The sequence below is a fragment of the Pseudonaja textilis genome, chromosome 3, assembly GCF_049901715.1.
Source record: "Pseudonaja textilis isolate UNSWEBS1 chromosome 3, rPseTex1.2, whole genome shotgun sequence".
NCBI lineage: Eukaryota > Metazoa > Chordata > Lepidosauria > Squamata > Elapidae > Pseudonaja > Pseudonaja textilis.
In genome coordinates this window covers 35,222,212-35,242,942 of record NC_141992.1, presented here as the reverse complement: position 1 = coordinate 35,242,942, position 20,731 = coordinate 35,222,212, and the positions used below count along the sequence as shown (strand labels likewise).

At 35.4% G+C, this 20,731-nt stretch overlaps 1 protein-coding gene across 4 annotated transcripts in view; it reads left to right on the top strand.

The window, feature by feature from the left end:
- The window catches only part of LGR6 (leucine rich repeat containing G protein-coupled receptor 6), a 143,995-nt gene that overhangs the window by 51,789 nt on the left and 71,475 nt on the right, over positions 1–20,731 (top strand). For all 4 annotated transcript variants that reach the window (XM_087929253.1, XM_087929252.1, XM_026712966.2 and 1 more), the window contains exons 2-4: positions 822–893; positions 4,906–4,977; positions 18,294–18,365. In XM_087929253.1, coding sequence (XP_087785379.1) covers positions 822–893; positions 4,906–4,977; positions 18,294–18,365 — 216 coding nt within the window. The remainder of the gene's footprint in view (positions 1–821; positions 894–4,905; positions 4,978–18,293; positions 18,366–20,731) is intronic.

Below are 20,731 nucleotides of genomic sequence, written 5' to 3'. Positions count from 1 at the left end.
AGAGGCTGAATCTATGTACAGAAAATGTAGGGAAATTATTTCAAGGTTAAATGATTAATGGGGATTGCCTGAAGATAACAGATATTTTAGTTTTATTTATCTGCATTCTTTCATATCCTATTTTACTGTTCAAAACCTTCAGGTTGATTTTATAATAATATTTTTAAAATGACAAAATAGAATTGCTTCAGTTTGGGAGTCTGTAAAGCATGGAAACAGCCAAAAATAGCAATGTACAATTGCTCTAGAAATTATCCATTTGGGCATGAACCAGGCTTCTGTAGCTTATTCCATTTGGTAGGATTTCTGTTATTTAACAAGCTTGGGATTACAAAAATTTGGCTTCACATAGCATGTGAATCCAGCGTGAATTCAGATTAATAAGTACAGCCCATAAACTAGGGATAATTTTTTAATACTGCAAGGATCCTACATAAGAACTAAGAGTTTAATTTCTTTTTTCTTTTCCTTTTTTGTGTGTCTTCAAGTCAATGTTGATTTCAGATGACTTTGTAGTTTTTTCAGCTAGGTTTTTTTTAGAAGCGGTTTCCATTGCCTCCTTCACAGGACCGACAGACAGACACAGAGAGACAGAGGGGGTGGGAAGGAGAAAGGGGGAGAGAGAGGGGGAGAGAGGGGGTGAGAGGGGAGGGGTATCACCCTCTGGTTTCATGCCCAAAACAAAACTAGAACTTACAATCTCCCAGTTTTTAGCCAGGTGTCTTCACCATCACCCCAAACTGGCTGTCAAAGTTGAACTGTGGTTTACATTACACTACAACTGTTCCAAATTCTTTTTTTTTTAATGTTATATTTTTCAGGGATCTAAGCATGAATAACATCAGTGAATTGCTGCCTGGAGATTTCCATCACTTACATTTTCTGGAAGAATTGTAAGTATTACTAAACCTATATTGCCTTGACATCTTTTCAAAGGTTCTCTAAACAATACCTAAGATTGAACAAGTTATGAATGTGAGGCAGAAAAATCTGGAGACCACTCATACTGTTAACAGCAGTAAACACAACACACACACACACACACACACACACACACACGCAACTCAGTAAATTATTGTATAATTATTTAGGTAGTAAAAACTGTTTCCCTTCCTGACACTCAACACTTGTTTCTGTAGCCAATGATAATACTGTGTACTGCTCATGTAATCTTTTCTTGATGGTTTCTTTAAAGTTTCCCTCCTTTTTTTTAACTTATTGGCATAAGGGTAGAACTTTTCTACATGTTTACAGCAGGAGTGTCCAACCTTGGCAACTTTAAGACTTGTGGACTTCAACTCCCAGAATTCCCCAGCTACCTTGGGAATATTGTGTGTGCATTCTGATTGCCATATCTCATATATGATTTTGCAAAATGAAAAATGCAAATGTAAAACAAAAAAATGATATTGGCTTTTATTTAGACAATTTAAACAAGATGGAATATATAATTTGAATTTGTGAAAAACCATTAAATCAGGTTGGTCTTTGGCTGCAGCAAGTATGGTAATTCATAAATCATAGGTTTATGAACCCATGAAAATAAGATACATTTTGACAAAAATGTTAATTCCAGTTTTACAGAAATACATGTAAACGTAATTTCTTGTCACTTCTAATCAAGAGTTTCAAAATGTCATTATTTGTAACAAAAGTAACAATTGATTTTGTTGAAAGACAGTGTTTGAAATTAAGGAGTTTAATCGTATCATTAATTTTTTTGTGGCAGATTCAGACAGATCATCATGATGTTGTGTTTATTATATAACAAAGTTCCGTTTGACCATTGCTAACTCTTTCAAAAGAATTAAAAGAAGTTGTGATGAAACTGACGTTGAATTGATTTATCTAACTGGTCACAATATTTAGTTCATCACTGGTTAAACATATACATTAAGAACTGGCATTTTAATGCTAATTCATAATGGATTCCCCATTCGTTCCTATTTAGGGTAAATAGCAATCTTTGTCTATACAGTTATAAACATGAACATCTGCTATTTTGTCCTAACAATATGTTGAGATCCCTGATCATTAGGTCTTCCAGAGCTTGCAAAATTTAAGGCTACCATCAGATGATAGCAAAGAAATACTTACAACCCTAATTCTTTGTTGCTATCTAGTGGATGTCTGGCTTTTTGCAGCTTATATATGGTAAGTCTGATCTTCAACTGCAAGAGTTGTCTTCAACAGCAGTAAGAGAAGATAGCATATACAGTAAAAATTGCTTTTCTAATTTCTAAATCAAGATACTGAACAAAGTGACTGTTTATAGATTGTACTGGAAATGCATAAGTTATTTGAATGTAGCTTGCATAGGAGCTTGCACAGGGCTACTGCAAGCAGGTGTGCCAGTTGTATGCTACACAAATGCACCTTGACATGGAGTGGCACCAAGTGATGGGAACAGTAGTAGCCCAATGTGGCAGGGTGACAGCTTGGAAGGAGAAGCCAGTCCAGTTACTATTCTGATATTGTTTGGATTCACACTTAATTAATCCATAAAGTTCTTTCTTTTTACTTGGACTGATGTGTGAACCTATCCATTATGATTGGTCACTATGGCCAATTCAACAAATGATGATTAATATTATGTATATTTTTCACCATCAGCTGTCTGCAATTGAAGCATAGTAGGAGAATTTCTTCTTAATATTTTCATGTGAAAACCCATATTGTGTCCATTGTCCTTAGGAGATTTTGTGATGATGTATGTCACAGATACTTTATGCAGATTCTTTGGAAAGCTGATCATAGAAAAGGTGGCACGATATCCAGGGCATGCCTACTCATGACTAAGCTGCATTGTGGTCAATGAGACTTCATGCCTAATGAGGAAAACACAAAGAAAAGTTGAGACCTTGAAAGCTGATAGTAGATCTGAGCTGTAGAAATCAATTTGTTTCTTATATCAAAAGAAATATAATTTTATCACTATGATTTTGCTTTCCCCCATCTAATTAGAAACATCAGTCCAAATGAAGTTTGTTGGAATATTGAAGGTAACAAAGAAACTTAAGAATTAGACAGATGAAGATTTTGCTGATTGACAAGAAGGACTGGGAATGCAATTGGGAGGAGGGGGAACAAAACTGCTGTGCCAAAATACACAAGGCTAAACAGTGATTCATGATAAGGGAGTGGAAACCAGTGTTGACAGCTTCATCTGCTCTGTGTTTCAACATATACATAAAGCACACATCTCAAGCTCTGTCCCACAAAATAGCTAACTGGAGTTCCAGAAGTTGAAGTCCACACATCTTAAAGTTGCTAAGATTGAGAATTGCTGTACTAGAGGCTCAAAGAGCAACAATCATTCCTTGTAGAATTCATTATAAATGAAATAATTTTCCCTCTTGATTCCAAGGGCATTCACATCCTATTAAGGGAGACCTCCTTGGAAACTGAACTTTTTCCCTGTTTTCTCTTTATGTACATACATAATATACATTTAAATATCATTTCTTGGTGCGTTTCTGCTTATAGTTGCTCTTGTAAATAACATGCATTTGTATGAAAAAGTGTCTATCTTGTTTTCCAGGTATCTTTATAAATATAGATAAACATATAAGTATATGCTTATGTTCTGCTATGAATGCTATTTACAGGTGTCACTTTTCATTTCCTAATTAGTAATTTTCTTTATAGAATAGCAAATTTTTCATTCTTCCAATATCTATACCAGAATGATAGCATATCTTGCACTGCTGTTTGGCTTCCTATGAGTCATATTTCTTCTCAGCTATTATCCTAGTAGTTCTTCCAAATAGGTACTCTCACTGGATTGTATAAAATGTACAATTTCTACCACTGCATCCGTGCATTGTAGTCACATAGCTCATTTATTTTCAATGCCTGTTGTAGAAGCGAAATGTAAAGTACCTTGTAATCCTAAAATCTAAATTCACTGTAATCAATTTTAAACAATCTCTCCTCCATTAAGCTTATTTGTCCACTGAATGAAATTGATAAAATATATACAACCTTATCATTAAAAAAAATCTATTTCCCAATTTGGGAAGAAGAGGCATATATACATGTATGTACAAAAATAAATACAGATATAGATAAACCACAAAAAAGAAGTGCAATAAGCACCAATTTGGACGCACCTTTGGTGTTATCAATATTTTATTGACTCTTCCATGATAGAGAAATTATATAAAATGCAGTGATATCAATGAGTTGCCCTCTTAAAAATCCATCAAATTCTAATTAATAATGTTCTATAAAATCCATGTGTCATAGTCTGCTTTTTTATGATAAAAGGGCAATCTTATGCTGCTTACACTATTATAGACAAAAATTTTCTAAACTCCAGAGAAGAATAGAAATCTACATAACAAATAGGATTTGTATTTTTGTATGCAGGAATAGAGTGATCAGTATAACACATTTGTTAGGGGAATTCAAAAAGTGTATAAATATCAATGAATGCAAGAGGAATGCAAAAGATTCATCTGATCCAAAATAATTTCTAAGGGACATCTTAAAAGAGAAGAGATCAGTCCTGGTTGGTCCTAGACATTGAGTCTGAAGATGGATGATCTCCTTAGTAAACCATCTATAATAATATCCTTCCTGTAGTTTTTGGGGAAAAATGGTTTGTGATAATGAAATTTTTCCTAATCTTGAGAATATTACCATAGAGAGTTCCCATTTGTAACAATAAGATCTGGACTATAAATTCAAGAATTTTCTCTCATTAGTATGAGGGAGGCAGGGAGAGAAGGAAGGAAGGAAGGAAGGAAGGAAGGAAGGAAGTGGTTCTCTTCATAATGGCTCTATCTTGCTGAAAAGTATAGGAAGGCCCTTCACTCCAAGCTATCATTATATTTCCTAACAAAAGGCACTGTTAAACATTTGGCTGTATTATCTTGACCTTGTTTGTTCTGTTTATTACAGGCGCCTATCTGGAAATCAACTCTCTAAAATTCCAGAAGGAGCATTTTCTGGCCTCTACAATTTAAAAATTTTGTAAGTGACAATTTCTTCTAACTGCTATTACTTTACTGGTTTTTAAACTTTTATTTGGACCCCTAGTTTTACTTCCCGAAAGCTTTTTATGTATATGTGAGTCATGTGATTGTACTTTCTCTAACTATATATTGTATGCCTGAACTTCTGAGAAATTCAGGCACTTTTAACACAATCGTGTTACTTGTTAAATATTCTTGATACAAGGAGCAGGGTTTGAACTTTCATCGAACTTTTTCAGGTAGTGCTCATGAGAAAATCCCATGTGAACAGGATGTTCAGAGCTTATAAGTGTGCCTCCCTCTACATAAAAATTCTTAAACAGACCTGGAATTCTATGATTGTCACTATCACAAGCTTCATCAACTCCCTGTACTTACAATATATTGATTTTCTTTGACTGAATGGGTTATGTTATGCAGATAATAAATAATTATCAGTAGGCCCTTAGGGCAGTGGTCCCCAACCTTTGCATTTCAGTGGCCCGGCTGGGGGAAAGAAAGGAACTGGGCTGCAAGAGTGGGCCAGTGGGCACATGCATGCATGTGCAGCTCAACTTTTGCAAATTGAGTCACACATGTGTGTGCATGCATGCTGGCCTGCCACTCACGCAGGTTGAACTGTGTGCGCACTGGCCCACCATTTACATGGCCCAGTTCCAAATAGGCTGTGGCCCAATAATGGACCAGAGGTTGGGGACCCCTTCCTTATAGTTTACCTTACTCTAGAAGGTAAACAGCACTAAAAAAACAGTTTCTAAAAAAACAGCACTAGCTTATAATTACACTGCTGACATTCTCTCATTCTCTCATTTAACTCCTTCCCTGTTACTGGGAATAATGGGATTGAGTTTAAGGGGCTTAAATAGCAATTGGCCCAATCTCTTTATTGGAACTGGAGGCCTTTTTCCTCTGATTATTTTTATATTCTTTTTTAACCAATCTATTATCAAACAATAAGACAGATGACTGTTTTTTGTCATAGTAGTGCCCGAACAGTCTGGTTCTAGTGAACGATTTATGCTCTCAGTGGTTCAACTTCTATTTTTCCAAACAACCTCCTCTTCTGCAATAAACATTTTAGTTTATGGGCATGTTTGGAACCCGAACACAATTCAAAATCACCATAGCTGACAATGTTTACATGAAACGTACAGGTATCAACCTGCTCCTTGGATTAGAGGGTGCAGGGCTGTTCATGAGGCCTTCTAAAAATCCTACTCTAAATCCCTGGGTTTAGAGATGAGTTGCTTCTTTATCCATAGCCTGCATTAGGCACTGAATCAAAGAAACCAAGAAAACCACAGAAAACCCACCCTGTCTCAACAAGGGCAATTCTACACTCAGGAAAGTTGCTTTTCATCAGTGTACATTGGAGCACTTCCCAGCAAAATGGTTGGACGTGTTAGTCTCTCTGAAACTAAAACAGTTTTAGCAGTAGCGAAGTTGCCCATGGACTTCAAGAGAAAAAAATATATATTGTGTGATTCTCCTGAGGCAGAAAGTGTGTTAGTCAGGGAGCACTGGCAGTTTGAGACAAATGGCAATTCTTGCCCGAATATCCTGGAGTGCATCGAAAACAATCTTGTGATGAAGTCATAAATAACCTTCATCCTTTCTTGACAGCAGACAAATTGGGCACCCATTTTAACAAAGGGATTATCATCTTAGTTTTCATTTTAAAGTGAGAGACTTACTATCTGAAGAAATATGAGCAAAAATATCTCCAGGTGGCCCTCATACTGAGATTAGGGTAGGTTAAGACCCTATCTCAGGCCAAATGTGCTTCATCTTGCTTTAATCTTCTACTAATCTATGTGGCTGATCAGAAGGAATGTTTCCCTCCAAAACTGTTAAGTGGTTTACTAGTTCTCCAGCTGTGAGAATAAGCTTTGTGTAACAGCCATCACCTAAGATCTACACAACATGAAGAAGCTCTCCACCACTGCAGCTGCCCTGTTTGTTTATTATTATTTATACTTTTATACTGCCCAATTATACAAGTTCTTCTTGGTGTACAGTAAAATTAAATATACATTCTTTTTCAAATTGTTTTTATTGCAGTTTTTTTAAAAAATACAAATCTTATTTATATTCATTACAGTGTTTTAGCATCAACAATTACATATAACTTATATACTTTATTATATACACTTCTACAATAATATTTTCTTAAGGTCTCTTGTTTTATTTACAATCCTCTGTTCCTCCTAATCTTTATATCTATTCTCTAACCACTCATACTATTTATCCCATATTGCGTAATAATCAAAATCCTCCTTGTCTTTAATTTCCAATGTGAGCTTATCCATTTCAGCGCAATTCATTATTTTTTGTATAACTAGATCTTCTGAAAGAATATTCGCTCCTTTCCATAATTGTGCAAAAGCTATTCTGGATGCTGTCAGGATATGAAGTATAATGTATTCTGGTTTGAGTTCTATTTGGTATTTGGTGATCTCTTGTAACCAGTTTTTTATTTTAACCCAATATTTCCTGGTCTCAGGTCATAGCCACCATATAGGATAAAAGGTACCACCTTTTTGTCCATATTTCCAACATTTTGGACTAATACTGGGATATATCTTGGCCAATCTCACTGGGGCCAAATGCCACCAAGAGAACATTTTGTATAAATTTTCTTTGTAGACCGCAGATGTCGTTAATTTGTAATTCATAGTCCATAATTTCTCCCATTCATCTAATTCAATGCTATATCCGAAGTTTCAAGCCCATGCTATCATAGAACCCTGTACAATATCTTCTTCCATATTAAACCCCAATACATATTTATACATTTTAGTTATAAATTTTTCTTCTGTTCCAACTAAAATTTTATCTAATTACTGCTGTTCATTATCAAATCCAAATTCCTCTAGGTCTTTTTTATATCTATCTTGTATTTGTAAGTATGGCCACCAATCAATTATGATTCCTTGGTCACACAACTACTGATTTGTTTTAAGCTTCCCTTGATTGTCTAATAACTCATTATAACTTACCATTTTTTTTATATCCAATCTGTTTGGGTGGATCATGACTTCCATAGCTGACAGCCAGCGAGGCATCTTTATGTAATGTTTCTTTTGAATTTTCATCCAAATCTGGATGAGTGAATCTCTTGTTTGATGTCTGTAGAAGTAAGTATGTACCTTACTCCTTTTTTCTCACAAAAATGCATGCTGGCCTATTATTATATTTGAAATTACTTAGCCCAAAGTCTCCTATATACACTATCTCAAAATAAATGCCATAAAATCCTGCTTTTATCTATTTTGATTGCATTTCTTGTAATTTTGTTGTTGCTGTTGTTGTTCTCGGATTTTGGATTTTATTATGTGTTTTATTCCTTTCTATGAAATCAACCTGAAAACATTACTTATTTATTTGTTTGTTTGTTCATTTATAAATTGTATAAACTGTATAAAACCTAATATAAATATAATATTATAAAAAAATCAACCTTGTTAAAACAATGGAGATTGGGGGAGTATGAGGAGAAGGGGAAAACCTGCTGTTAATCTACCTGTCAGGTGGTGCTTCATTCAAAATTCAAGAAAGAAATACTTAGATTCTTTAGATTAGAGAAAAGATATCTTTTACTGAAATTGAAGTGGTAGCATCAGTAGAATTCTGAATCTGAGAAATTAGGCACGCAGATCACATATACAAAGTGATGGAAATGTTCCCACCCCCCATAGCTCAAATGATTCTTCCAATTAAAAGTTGTGAATATGATCATGTGGACATCTTCAGGTGGTGATGAGGCCTCGGTCCGTTGACCTTGGCATATTTTGATAAAGATTTGCAGCTGCGCAGAGAAAAGAAAGCTAAGCGAGAAATAGAAACCTAAGCAGGAATTTATACTCCCACCTCTCCTCATTTACACAACACAAGAATGCAACACCTCCAGCTCTCTTCCCAGACGTTGCCCCCTCCTCCCCCCCTGTTACTTATGGTAGCCAAAAGATGCAAAGCAGTAGTAGAAGATCTTGAAGGCTGACACTACCAAGCACTCCCAGTGTGAAACCCATCCATTGGAGCTCCAGTCTAGCTGTACAATGGAGGGTAAGGAGGCTTGAAACTGAATTCACTCAGGATTGGGGGGAAGGGATAAGACGTTCCAAAGACCAGGTGCAACAGCAGAGAAGGCTCTTCTTCTGGACCCCACCCGTTACTACATGAATTAAATCTATAATAAATAATTAAGCAATATTTTAAAACAATAAATGCCCAAATAAAAATTCATCCTTAACAGGATTGCTTTCACTTTTTTTTTTTAAATGAGCCTTTGCTGTTTGCCATGGTAGGAATCTTGGACATTTTTTTCCACTTGAAGCACAAAATGAAAACAGTAATAAAAAATGAGGCAGTGTTCTAGAAGCCTGGGGCATGTTTCTGCAATGAAATGGAAACTGAAAAATTAGCGCCCCTTTTGAACAAGCTGCCTGAAGCAAAGTTCTTCTATATTGCTTCATAGTGAGACTGGCCTTGTTGAAGGCGTATGTTATGCTTGCAGCCATGTGTGTTAATTTAGTTTCTCTGGTTCCCGCTGTGAATCTGGTGAGAGGCTTTCCTGTAATGGCCCACTGGTGCTCTGTGAGTCAGCTTGTTACCAGGCAAGTGGGTGTTGTACAATTTCTAGACTGTACAACCTTTCTCGGTTTCTACAAGGACCCATGCATCCATCTATACTCAATTCATTTTTTCCTGGAGTGACACAATAGCAAGTGGCAAAGCTCTCAGGGCATTTGTTGGGATGGGGCTTGGAGGGGAAAAGAAACCATCAATTAAATCTTTTTGGAAAACTTTTGCTTTCATCAGAACCAAGATGCTCCAGGCAAGGAATGCAGATTAAGCACCCAGTTCCAGCATGCCATAATTTCAGAGATAATTGTTTTTATAGGTTGTCCTCAGTTTTGGTGTCCTATCCTCACCTGCCACACCAACCATCCGCAGTGCAGTACAAAGGAAGGATCCCAAGGGCTCAATTACAGAAAATCAGCTCTGAAAAAATGACTTTAAATTCAGGATACAATCTTTACTTTAGTCAGGATACAATCTTGCCTAAGAGTCAGCCATGGTATCGCCTCTGAAAGTGCACTCTCTTATTTTCTGATCTCTGTTATTTAATGTTGAAAAAAAGGCACATTGCTTATGCTTAAAGGTATTTATCTGGCATAATTCATTTATTACTGTAACAAAACTGAAAGCTCTACTATATTTATATTAGTAAATGAAAAAGCCATAAGTCATTTTTTTAAAAAAATATAAAATCATATATACAACCGCACCCCTTTGGGTTAAGCCCCATAACTTCAAAGAAGTTTTAGTCAGCTAATTTATCATAGGACTTAAAATAGATTCTGATGTTTATTATTTGTTTTCTCTATGACAAGATTTATCTCTTGCTTCTATCATGCAATTTAAGGGTCTCTGAAATAGATCAATGTCAAGTCTTTATGATATAAAATTCTCACTAAACTATTTCAGAATGTTTAACACCAACTTAAAATAGTCCGGTTGTTTCAACATCCCAAATTCTAATGCATCAAACCAATGATGGCCAGTATTTCTTTGTCTCACTTAGTAATTATAAGAATGCTAATAGATGATAATATTAGCTTCAATTCACTTGATCAGCTTGATAATTATAATAGATCAATGCAAAGTTTAATTCATGGGAAATATGTTAATATATATTTGTTTTATCATTGATGTGTAATCAGTGGTGGTATTCAAACATTTTTACCACCAGTTCTGTGGGCATGACTTGGTGGGCATGGCAGGGGAAGGATACCGTAAAATCCCTATTTCCACCCCACTTCCAGGGGAAGGATATTCTGCAATATCTCCATTCCCTCCCCACTCCAGGGGAAGGATATTGTAAATCCCCATTCCCTCCTCACCCCACTAATGCTTTCCAGCTCCGTTCTCCTGTGCAGGGCAACAAAAGAAGACCCAGCCGATCAGCTGAGACTTGGGAGGCAGAGAATAGATGAGGGCAGAGCCAACCAGAGGTGGTATTTACCGATTCTCCGAACTACTCAAAATTTCTGCTATCAGTTCTCCAGAACCTGTCAGAATTGGCTGAATACCACCTCTGTGTATAATCCATCTCTTGGCCTACTTATGAGTTAGTCTGCCATGTATGTTCAGATTTTTAGTGAGCACCTTTGCTGATTGTACCACATAGCTCTCTTTTTCCATGCCAACAGCTGCATTAAGAAACGGGTCCCAGTTAAAATTGAGGCTGGCCCCCCTCCTCCTTAAAATTTAAAACATAGGGCCTTGAATTAGTTTACAATTTTTCCTGATGTCTGCTACATTTCAATTTTAATTTTCAAATTGTTTTCTAGATAAATCATTTAGAATCGCAACATGGGCATGGGCAACATAGAATTTTTAAAAATAAATAAATTCTATTTACATGTTGTCATGTCAACAACACTCTACAACAGATCTAGTCTCTAGGCCAATTTGATGAAGAAACCAAGTGTTCAATGGAGCTTATTTCTGTTGCAAATTGACCTGTGAACAGTTTGAAGAAGCTACAATGGGAAGGTGATTTGAACCAAAGAGAAATAACAACAAGAATTGTGAGCTCACCTCCTTAAGTATTCAACAATGACATATAAAATCCACCTCATAAAGAGTATTATAGCAATGGGGTGGGAGAATGTTGTTGCTTCCTTCTAACTTCAGAGAAACAGCGCAGAGGAGCAGTTTTGGCAACAGAAGGCTGATTTGATGTATGGCAAGTTAGAGAAGCACAGCAGTTCTCGTCATGCCGAGAGAATGTTTTTATTGCAGAAAACATGCATGGAGCCATCAAGATTGGATTCACAAAGTGTCAGTCAATTAGGCAGGAGACTAGAGGCTGCTTCAGATGTGAGGGCTGACTGTGTGGGAAAACATTCCTATGACTAAATGAATAGCTTTCCCCAGAAGGCATGGAGAAGCACATGAATCAGTATTGTCTCTTGAAATCCTTCCCTGGAGTGGTAGATGAGCAGCCCTTGATGTATAGTTTTTTTCCCTTTCATCTTCAACCATTAAAACTAAAGAGAGTGAATAAAGATGCGGAAGAAGGGGAGCAGCCTCATAATTCTGCACTGCATTTGTTACAGTACAAGTGTATATGTAAACACACAAGCACACGCGTGCACGCACACACACACACACATACACACAAAGCAGGACTCCGTGCCACTTGTTGCCATAAGTAAAAAGATGAAACATACAATAACTAAACACAATGGTCTGTGCTAATAATTGAACAAAGTAAATGCAAGCAGACCATTCATTATGATTGATTCATATCCTATAACCCTATTTTACTGGAGCGCAAATAGCGTAAATGTGAATCGTGGTTTGTACTGGCAGCCTCTAATTTCTGAATGTTTAGCTGCCCTTCTGAACAGAGTCTACATACATATGACTTGGGAACAATATCTTAATCCATATGGGAGGACTAAAAGCAAGAGCAGCAGGCTCCTGCATTCCCCAAGATTCATTTTATGTTATGTGCCATCTGAAATAGATTGAATATTCACACAGTTTTTATTGTTATATTGTTTATCTCATTTGGGTATACCATCAGAACAGAGAATTGAATTCAGCACTGGGAAACTTAACCTGACACTGTCAAGCTGCTGCAGAGACAATAGATTGGCAAGGATGGTGACTGTGTGGAAGTACTTCAACATTAACTCTGTTTTCCCAGCATTATACTGTTCTGGTAATATATTCCTGCTGGGTACCAGAACAGTATAATAAAGGGAATACATACTTAATTTTGCATGTAGTAACAGCAGCAAGAATAATGTTTGCACAACAATAGGAAAATGATGAGGTCCCAACAGATGAAAGTATAATAAGAGAAATATTAGAATGTGCTGAGATGGATAGATTGACACTTAAGATAAAAGAAAAGGAAGAAACAGAATATTTTTAACATGGGATTTTATTTTACCTTTGGTCAACTAATAGAAACAGATTAGAAACTAAACAGAATTTTAAACTTATTGTGGATAAACTTATTGTATTATTATTCTGTGATTAATATTGATATGTTTATTAAGTTTAGTAGTATGATTATGGTTATTGTTATATCTTTACTTAAAATTAATTGTGCCCAGACAACATGCTGTTCAGATAGACATGGAATTTTTTATGGGTTTTTTTAAAAAAAATGTGCCAATAAAACATATATTCAAAAAAACCCAAAAACGCATTAACTCTGTAAAGTAAATGTAGCATAGTTTTTTAAGATTAACAAATAAACAAAAGCAAACTAAAACAATGATAGAATTAGGGTCTGTAATCATATGTCAGCCCAGGAGCACTGAAAAGTTGCAAGTGAGTACTGTACTGGATGTGCCCCGCAAAGGAAAACACTTTCCAACAGAGAAGGGGGAAAGGGTTGGTATTATTATTATTAATCTTATTTAGCCATTCTCTGGATCAGGGGTCTCCAACCTTGGCAAGTTTTAGCCTGGCGGACTTCAACTCCTTTGCTGGTTGGTGAATTCTAGAAGTTGAAGTCCACCAGGCTTAAAGTTGCCAAGGTTGGAGACCCCTGCTCTGGATCGCTAAGGGAGAATTCATTATTCCTGATCCCAGCTACTAACAGCAAATTCTACAGTGTTTTCAGAGGCATGTACAATATTAGACGAATACAAATGGGAGCTAATTAGTCCACAGCTGGAGTTTTGTACATTAGACAGAATGAGAATTGGATTAGCAGGTTCAGTTGACAAAATCACTCAATTGGATTAGCAGCTTCTTACCACCAAACTCACTCAATCGTTTAATAATAGCATTGGAGGTAACAGCACATTCCTACTGCAAACCTGTGAGGGAATTGTATTTTGTCTTTGTCTGGGGTGAATTTTAGGTTTTTAGACCCTACTACTATATCTAACAGATGTTCAGGTTCTCCTGGATTAGGAGGAGTTTGAAAAAATCTTTATTATGGAGTCTCCTAATCCAAAACAAAGTTTTGAATAGTGCTTCCACAGTGCCAACATTTCCATTTCCCAATCCCTCAAAAGTAGTTCAAGTGTGATCTATGACCATCATCTCTTCTGCTGAGCTCCCAATGCTAAGAAAAACCACCAGTTAGCCCAGTTATAATCCTGGTAATTTTTTAAAAAACTGTTCTGATGCAGAAAATATGCCATAATAATTGTTTACTCGCACAATACTCCAACACAAGTACCTCCATTTTCAAAAAAAGCTAATAAAAATCCAGTGAGAACACCTTGTGACCTATCATGGACTGGTTTAGAATTAAAGGAAAGATATCTTCACACAGTAATAACTAATAATAGATCTGCTGTTATCTTGGAAACAATAATTGGAAAATTTTGAGATCAATTTATGTCTTTATAAGTAGCAACTTTAAGCTTCTGAAGTCTCTTTCCGCAATATAGTAGGCTCAATTCCTGTACTTTCATTTTCAAGTTATTATAGCTTTACTTAGTAAAAGATACTTTTGATCACAGAATTCCAGTTCTAATTCTCTAGTATTCAACTGGCTGATATAAAGCTGTCCTGCCTCTCTCACATATCTGAGCAATAAAGCCAACCCTCCTGCTTCTGCTTTCATAAATCTGCTATGATAATAGAGCAGATCAAGTGAAGGCTGTGGTTTCACTGTAACAGACTGTGGTTTCATTATAATAATTAGTGGCATTTATAATGCTCATCACCTGTAACTCACAGTACTTCTTTGTGAAGCAATGATCTCCTGAGATGAGATTAATGGGATCCAGTTGGGCTACCATACCACATAATAATTGTTTTATCCCACCAAAATGTGGGCTTTTGTTATTGTCAACAAAGTTGCTGTTGAAATCTCTGTTTCCTAGCATGGAAATGCAAATTTAGTAACATTCAATGATTACTGAAAACGTGATACAAGCATGAATAATCCAAAAGTTACCTCATGGGTGTCAAACTCATGGCATCACATTGCTGTCACATAACATATCGTGACTTTTTCCCCTTACACGGAGTTGGGGTGGGCATGGTCTGCATGTGACGCATCCGGCCCGTGGGCTGCCAGTTTGACATTCCTGAGATTCTACCTCTTCCCACTCACATTAGCATAAACTCCCCTCTGTCCAATAACAAATATGGTGATAGTAAAAGAAGCCTTCCTTCTCTCTCCCAGCTTCTCTTCCTTATATGGTTCTCCTACAAAGGTAAATGTCTCAATGTTTTTGTGGATTGGCATGCTGCCATATCAGTATGAGAAGATGATGATAAAAAGAATCTGCCTTTTCTTCTTCATGTCCATTGCTACAGCCAGAGCTATATACCGAGTAAGGAGGTTACTAGCTGGACATATATAATGGAAATACAGATAAATCAAAGCCTGTTACCTTCACAATGGTATTAGCAAGTCCTTGGTCCAAGTAGGTGTGAACTTCATGGAGCTCGGCTTGGGTTGAACTGAGCTGTATTTTTTTCAAGTTTGGAAAAAGCCTCAAGGAAGAACTCACCCTATTTCCATTTTTCTCAGGTTCGCTCGCAAATCAGCTGCTTAACTGCACTAGCAATTACAAGAAGTGTTTATTCCAAGATGATTGAGCAGGCAGGGGCTTATGTTTTCCACGTGAGACTTACTTGAATGGTCCTTCAAAACAAATTTGGTTTTTAACCAAGAGGGTTACCGTATTGTTCCAAACCACCATTTTGATTCCTTTTGATTTTTGTACCAGAGACATAAAATGATGCAGCCAAGAGATGAGCATATTCCACGTTGTGCTTCTGTTGTTTATTTGAGTAAATGCAAATGCCTATCATTAGCTGGAGATGTTTACTAAAAACTGTGCGGCTGGTAGGCCACTCCCAGTAGAAACGACACTGTGTCCATGAAACCCTGTGATTAAAGTCATTGTTCCATAGACAGAAACAAGCTACATGGCCCCACACAGCATACCTTCTTTCCCCTTTTATCTACAACATTTGTCATTTACCTCTGGTGGTTCATTAGATGCTCAGCCATCATAGTCTAATGAGGCAACAAGGAAAACAGAGGAGAAAGTGGAAGATTGTAGCTTTCTCCTTTCCTCTTCAGTTACTAAACTAAGCCTTTGTTAAAGTAGCCCAAGTTCTATCAACTTTTAAAATGTCTAGGCTTAAGTGATAACAGAATATATGGGGTTCCATTCCTTCTCTTTGTCCATTTCTCATATTTTCCCCATTCATCTATGGAGCAGATGACTGGGAATACGTATATGATATCAGGTGGAATGGTAGTTTGTTTACAGGTAATACACAGAGCTTCAAAAAGATCTATATCAGAAACACAAGGATTATTTTCATCACTTTAATTCATATCATCTCTAAATTTCTGAAAGTTATATTTTCTGATAGAAAATAAATGCAACATAGATAATTTCAACATAATTTTATTATTAATTTTACAGCGCCTAATTTGCAGGTGCCAAATTACATGCATCTTTTAACCTGGAATAGTGGGCAATGCAATCGTACAGTAAGAACCAAATTGATGTAGTGGTTAAGATACTAGACTAGAAACTGGGAAACTAGGAGCTTAGCTCAGTCCTAGGCAAGAAAACCATTTGTAATTTTGGTCATTCTCAGCCCTAGAAAGAAGGCAATAACAAACCACTTCCCAAAACATTGCTAAGAAAATTGTAGGGACTTGTCCAGGCAATTGACAAGTGTCAAATTAAACATTACAGGATAAAGTGAATGCAAAACTTCAAAGAAGCTTTCACAGTAGAACAATGTAAAGTAAAAAAAAATCAATAACATGTATTCTAAGCTATAATTTCAGGGGAAATTGATGTAAAATGTTTTGCAGATGGTATATAACATTGTCAGTGATCACCAAAGTAGACAAATCATATAGCAATGAATATTGGAAATGCCATATGAAAAAGGAACATTTTACCACATGTAGTAGTCATGCAAAAAATATATATATCAAAAGTATTGGAAAGAAATAAATCAAAACATTTAGAGATTCTTAAGCATAAAATTTGAACTGAAACTACAGATAGTTTTTATTAAGAATCACTCTAGAAAACATATGTATGAAAAGCATCACAATTTACTAAGAAATTTATTGTTGGCTGCAAGAACAATTTTGGTACAATATCAGAAAAATGAGATTTAGCTGACAATACAAGATTGGAAAACCAGAATTGGAGAATATATAGCAATGGTAAAATTGTCCATATATATTCATAATACAATTCTAAATAAAATCAAATAAGATTGACTCACTTATACTTGATATATTACATATAGCACGGCAAATATAGGCATTTGAAATATTGTTTTTTAAGAAAAGAGAACCCAAAATAATAGATTTAATTACTTAAACAAATCCTAGCAATAACTTCAAATGTTTAATGTTCAAAGTACAGTACAAATATCTGAGTAATGGTTAGCAGCTAGGGAAATAAATGGAAGGAGAGGGAAGGAGAGAACGCGCTACCAAAGTGTTTTGGTTTTTTGCACAATGTTTTTATTTATGTTTTATTAGTAATTGGATGCCTTCTGCTTTTCTTTTTGTATCTTTATTCTTGTACATCTCCTGTTTAAATGATCTGTTAAAGTTTATGCAATTAAAAAAAAGATCAGTGAAAGATTCACGCAAAAAACACTCAAAATCAAACATATCAAAATCTAATTTTCTAGCCACTGTATTACCACGCACCCCAAAATAAATATATAACTTCTCTCTCAATAGCAGCTTGTTTTTATCATTTTGGTTCCTTGAAATCTTTCCTCAAGACCCACTTTTCACTTGGAACTGCTGTTTCAATCTCCTAATCCTCTTTATAATTTATTACATAGTCTATAACTATTGCAAAGCAATGTTAGCTGGAGATATCCAGTTCACCCTTGCTTTAACTTTCTTCTCATTTGTCATTTCCTTCATGCAAAATTTTAAACTGTAAACTCTTTGGGGGTTGGGACTAAGGACCTCTGTCTCTTTAAAATGATGGAAAAAATGAATAAATATCAACAGTAAAAAATTCATTTGGTAAATTGTAGATAGCTAAAGTATCAAATGGTGCTGAATTGTAAAACTGTAAAAACATTAGCCTTAGACTTAACAGTATTTATCCTATCAATTTGTGTAAAATGTGGCCTTTTATTCCACATCAATCTTCTGCTTATTAGTGAGAAGTTTGTTTTTCAGATGGTGTCTGTGGTCTGAAATCTTGCTTAGAAAAAGAAATGGGTATATTTCATTATATGGAAATTATCTATATAATTTTAAAAGTTATATGTTTAAAAGTTATCTTTCTATTTCTGTAATTATAGGATGCTACAGAATAATCTGCTCACTCGAATTCCTGCGGAGGCTCTATGGGATCTTCCTAACCTTCAGTCACTGTAAGTCTTTGTGGACTGTGATTCTGAACTATGGAAACTTTTAAGTAAAGTTTCCCCACCCCACCCCCCAGTGTTGGCTTGAAAGAAATGAAATCCAGACAGTGTTTGTTCTGATACTTCAGTAGGAAATAAAAAGGAAAGCAATCTTATATGATTAATCAGAAAAATTTGAAGTTGATTTTGATACAAGCAATTTTTAAAGTTTTTTGAAGGTTTTGTTTTGCACAAATTCTGCCAGCATGAGCTCCATATTAATCTTTATGAACATGTTAGGATATCAAACTCCCCAAAAGAGTGGAGCTAAAAACAAGAGAAAAATGCAAACAAGGGCCAATATTTTTGCTTAGCGCAATCTGGAAAGCTCTGCAAAAGCAGATCGGATACTGTCAGACTACATTCTTCCATCTTGTCTCTAGCATTTGCCTGCATTGTCACTTCTGACTAACTGATTATGTCATAACTCTCTCTCCAAGTTTCCATTGCATGTCTTCCTTTGAAGACAATATCAGCTGCTGATTTGGGACTGAAAGGAATTGAAAAATGTTGGTAGCATATAAGCCAAATGACTTTGGTATTCAAAACTCCTCTCACATTTCTATGCATAGAAATAAGAAAATATGATCCCATTCATAGCAGTTGTACTATATTTTATTGGGTCCTTTCCCTATAGGGTAATCATATTTTAATGAATTCCTTGACTTGATTTTTAAATGCCCTAATTAATTCTTTAATGCCCTCTTCCTGTTTTGACCCAGTGTCTGTTTGGATTGGGGATGGTTGTAAATATTTACAACAAATAACAAAGTCAAATAATAATTGTAGCAAAATGATTAGCACTAGCTCTTGCTGTCAGGAAGGTGTTTCTTTTTAACATTCAGCTGTCTGGAACTGGCTTCTTCATGATACCTGTACAGATTTAAGCATGCTCAACTTCCCAGTTAGTAGAAAATGTCAGCCCTATCTGTTTTCTCTTCTTGTCCTCCATTTGTTAAGGATGGCCAAAGTAAGCCCAAATGTTCCTGATCTAAATCTTTTAAATCTTTTAAATAAATTTTATTAAGTTTCCAAATTTTAAAAGCATAAAATAAAACTTTATACATTGTTATCAATATCAAGACATCTTTTGCATCTCCTCACATTTTCCAGTATATGTATTTACTTATTCCTTTACCATTACATCTTACTATAAATCAATATCTTTTATCCTTACATCTCAATCTTCTCCATGGTATATTTACATATTTACATACATATTTAAATCTAAGTCTTTTTAGAAGATCCAGAAATATACTAGCCCAACAACTGATATGCTCCTATTTCTGGAGTCTCTGAATGGCTTACAGTATTACTGAAAAGATTAAAAACTAAAATTATTTGAATCAATTATGATCAATAATTTAATGTGCCACCATTTGGGTAGCACAATTTTGTAGCAAAGTACTGAGGTGGCTTCACTAGTCAACCCAATCCTCTTACCCATTGTGGTTCTTAATTTTTTAAAACCATTATTTATATATTTATGTATTAACTTTTTATAGTTTTATTGTGCATAACCCAGTGTCACTTTTTGATGAGATGGACAAGCATGTAAATTTGATAAAGTTTCTTTGATGTTTTTCTATAAGCATCATTAAATGTACTTCTTGATATTCCACTATGGGCTTTTATTTAATATTGGGAAATTTAAATTCAAAAGTCTCTAGCTATGATTGGAGATCAAAACCTCTCAAAATATGTTGAAATACTTACTATTATTAGATACCTATTCTGTCCATTTCAGATCTAGATGATAATTCTGCTTAATCTTTTTATGATTTTACTATCTGTCTAGAAATAACCTGTAACAACTATGCATAAAATGTTCTTTAAAATATTCCTCTTCAAGCCTCTTGAATTCCTTTTCAATGTGGTTTTTGTCGTCAGTAGATGTTAATTAAGCATCATATAAACATTCATGTTTGGGGTGAATAAGCAATCTAGAGAATTGAAAATGATTTTCCTCATGACAGATGGCTTGCATTGTTAAGTCATTATGCAGTGCCACTCATTGTGCAATCCCTCCATGATTCCTATTTCAAAATAGATCACTTCATAATTTGTTTTTTATACCTTACATGATTAAAATCACCAATCCAGATTTTGTAATTTTATTTTTTTATTCTCTGTAATTTTTAAACCTCTGTAAATTTTCAGCTCTAAGGAAGTAGGGAGGATTATTTTCTCAAGCACCTTGATTCTGAAAGGAAAATAGAATGGGATTTCTTTGCAGGCACTGTTTTCTCAAAGCAAAACAAAGGATATCCCTGCAGATGAAACCCCATTCAGATTTACGTACAATTACTTTCAAAACAACCATGTTTTCATAC